This window comes from Elephantulus edwardii, unplaced genomic scaffold (genome assembly GCF_000299155.1).
Source record: "Elephantulus edwardii isolate Elephantulus edwardi_28Jun2011 unplaced genomic scaffold, EleEdw1.0 scaffold00020, whole genome shotgun sequence".
Lineage (NCBI taxonomy): Eukaryota > Metazoa > Chordata > Mammalia > Macroscelidea > Macroscelididae > Elephantulus > Elephantulus edwardii.
In genome coordinates this window covers 5,219,098-5,220,253 of record NW_006399770.1, presented here as the reverse complement: position 1 = coordinate 5,220,253, position 1,156 = coordinate 5,219,098, and the positions used below count along the sequence as shown (strand labels likewise).

The 1,156-nt window shown below is 35.4% G+C and overlaps 1 protein-coding gene across 1 annotated transcript in view; it reads left to right on the top strand.

Moving 5' to 3' along the window:
- Positions 1–1,156, top strand: part of ALG14 (ALG14, UDP-N-acetylglucosaminyltransferase subunit) — a 187,482-nt gene that overhangs the window by 7,933 nt on the left and 178,393 nt on the right. The window contains exon 2 of the mRNA XM_006882491.1: positions 135–278. Coding sequence (XP_006882553.1) covers positions 135–278 — 144 coding nt within the window. The remainder of the gene's footprint in view (positions 1–134; positions 279–1,156) is intronic.

The window sequence follows — 1,156 nt, the reverse complement described above, 5'->3', positions numbered from 1 at the left end:
TGTTTCCAAATATTCCATGTGCCTTTTGAGAAACACACTATTTCTCTCTGTGTATTTTCCCCCAGAATCTATAACATGGTCAAATGGATATAATGTCTACTTTATAATCTCAGGCTTTCTGCTCTTTTTTTCAGGTGGGCATACCACTGAAATCCTGAGACTTCTTGGGAACTTGTCTAATGCTTACTCTCCAAGACACTATGTGTTTGCTGACACTGATGAAATGAGTGCTCATAAAATAAGATCATTTGAACTGGATCGAGCTGAAAAATATGCCAGTACCATGGTAAGTCTTCATTTCTATTTCTAGTAAAATTGTAGCAGATGCTTTCTGTTTCATTGTTTCTGCAAATAATATATTGACAATTATGTGCCCACCCCACCCTATAAAATGTATAGAGGAAGACTATAGATGAGATGGATTGATACAGTAGCTGGAGTAATGAGTGTAGGTGTGTCAGAGACAGTGAGATGGGCTCACAGTAGAGAAGGGTTCAGAACTCTCATGCATAGGGTTGCTATGAGTTATAGTCAACTTGACAGCACATAACAACAATAACAACCAAAAGATAGGAATTTCCTTAAAAACTAAACTTGCAAATAAAAGACGATTACTTATTTGCTTACAGGATTCTTTTTCTTTTTTTAAGTAGAGGAAATAATTTTTTTATTTCATTCCAATTGTGAAAGTTCTTACCTATAGTTATTGAGTGTCCAGTTTATGTGCTTCCTGACCCTTTGTCAGTGTATTTGAATTTTTTTGTGTATTTGTTACTGTATAGCTCTTTGTCATGTATTACATTTATCAATAATTTGATTCCTGTAGTCTTTACCCTCTAAATCACATTTGTATCTGCTTTTAAATTTACATTCCTACACATGTAATTTTAACATTTCAGTCAAAATTTTAGATTGAACAAAAGTGGAACTACTGCTTTATTTTTTTAATTTTTTTTATTTTATTTTATTATTTTTGTGTGTGTGTACCGTCAAATCAGATCTGACTGGTACAGGAGGAGATGGCCCCTCCTTCCCCAGCAGAGCATCTGGTGGATTCGAACCGTGCACCTCTGGGATTGTAGTTGCAGTTTCTTGCCACTAGGCCACCAGAGCTCCCCTTACTGCTTTATTTTTAACCATGCAGTTTCCTTGTTCT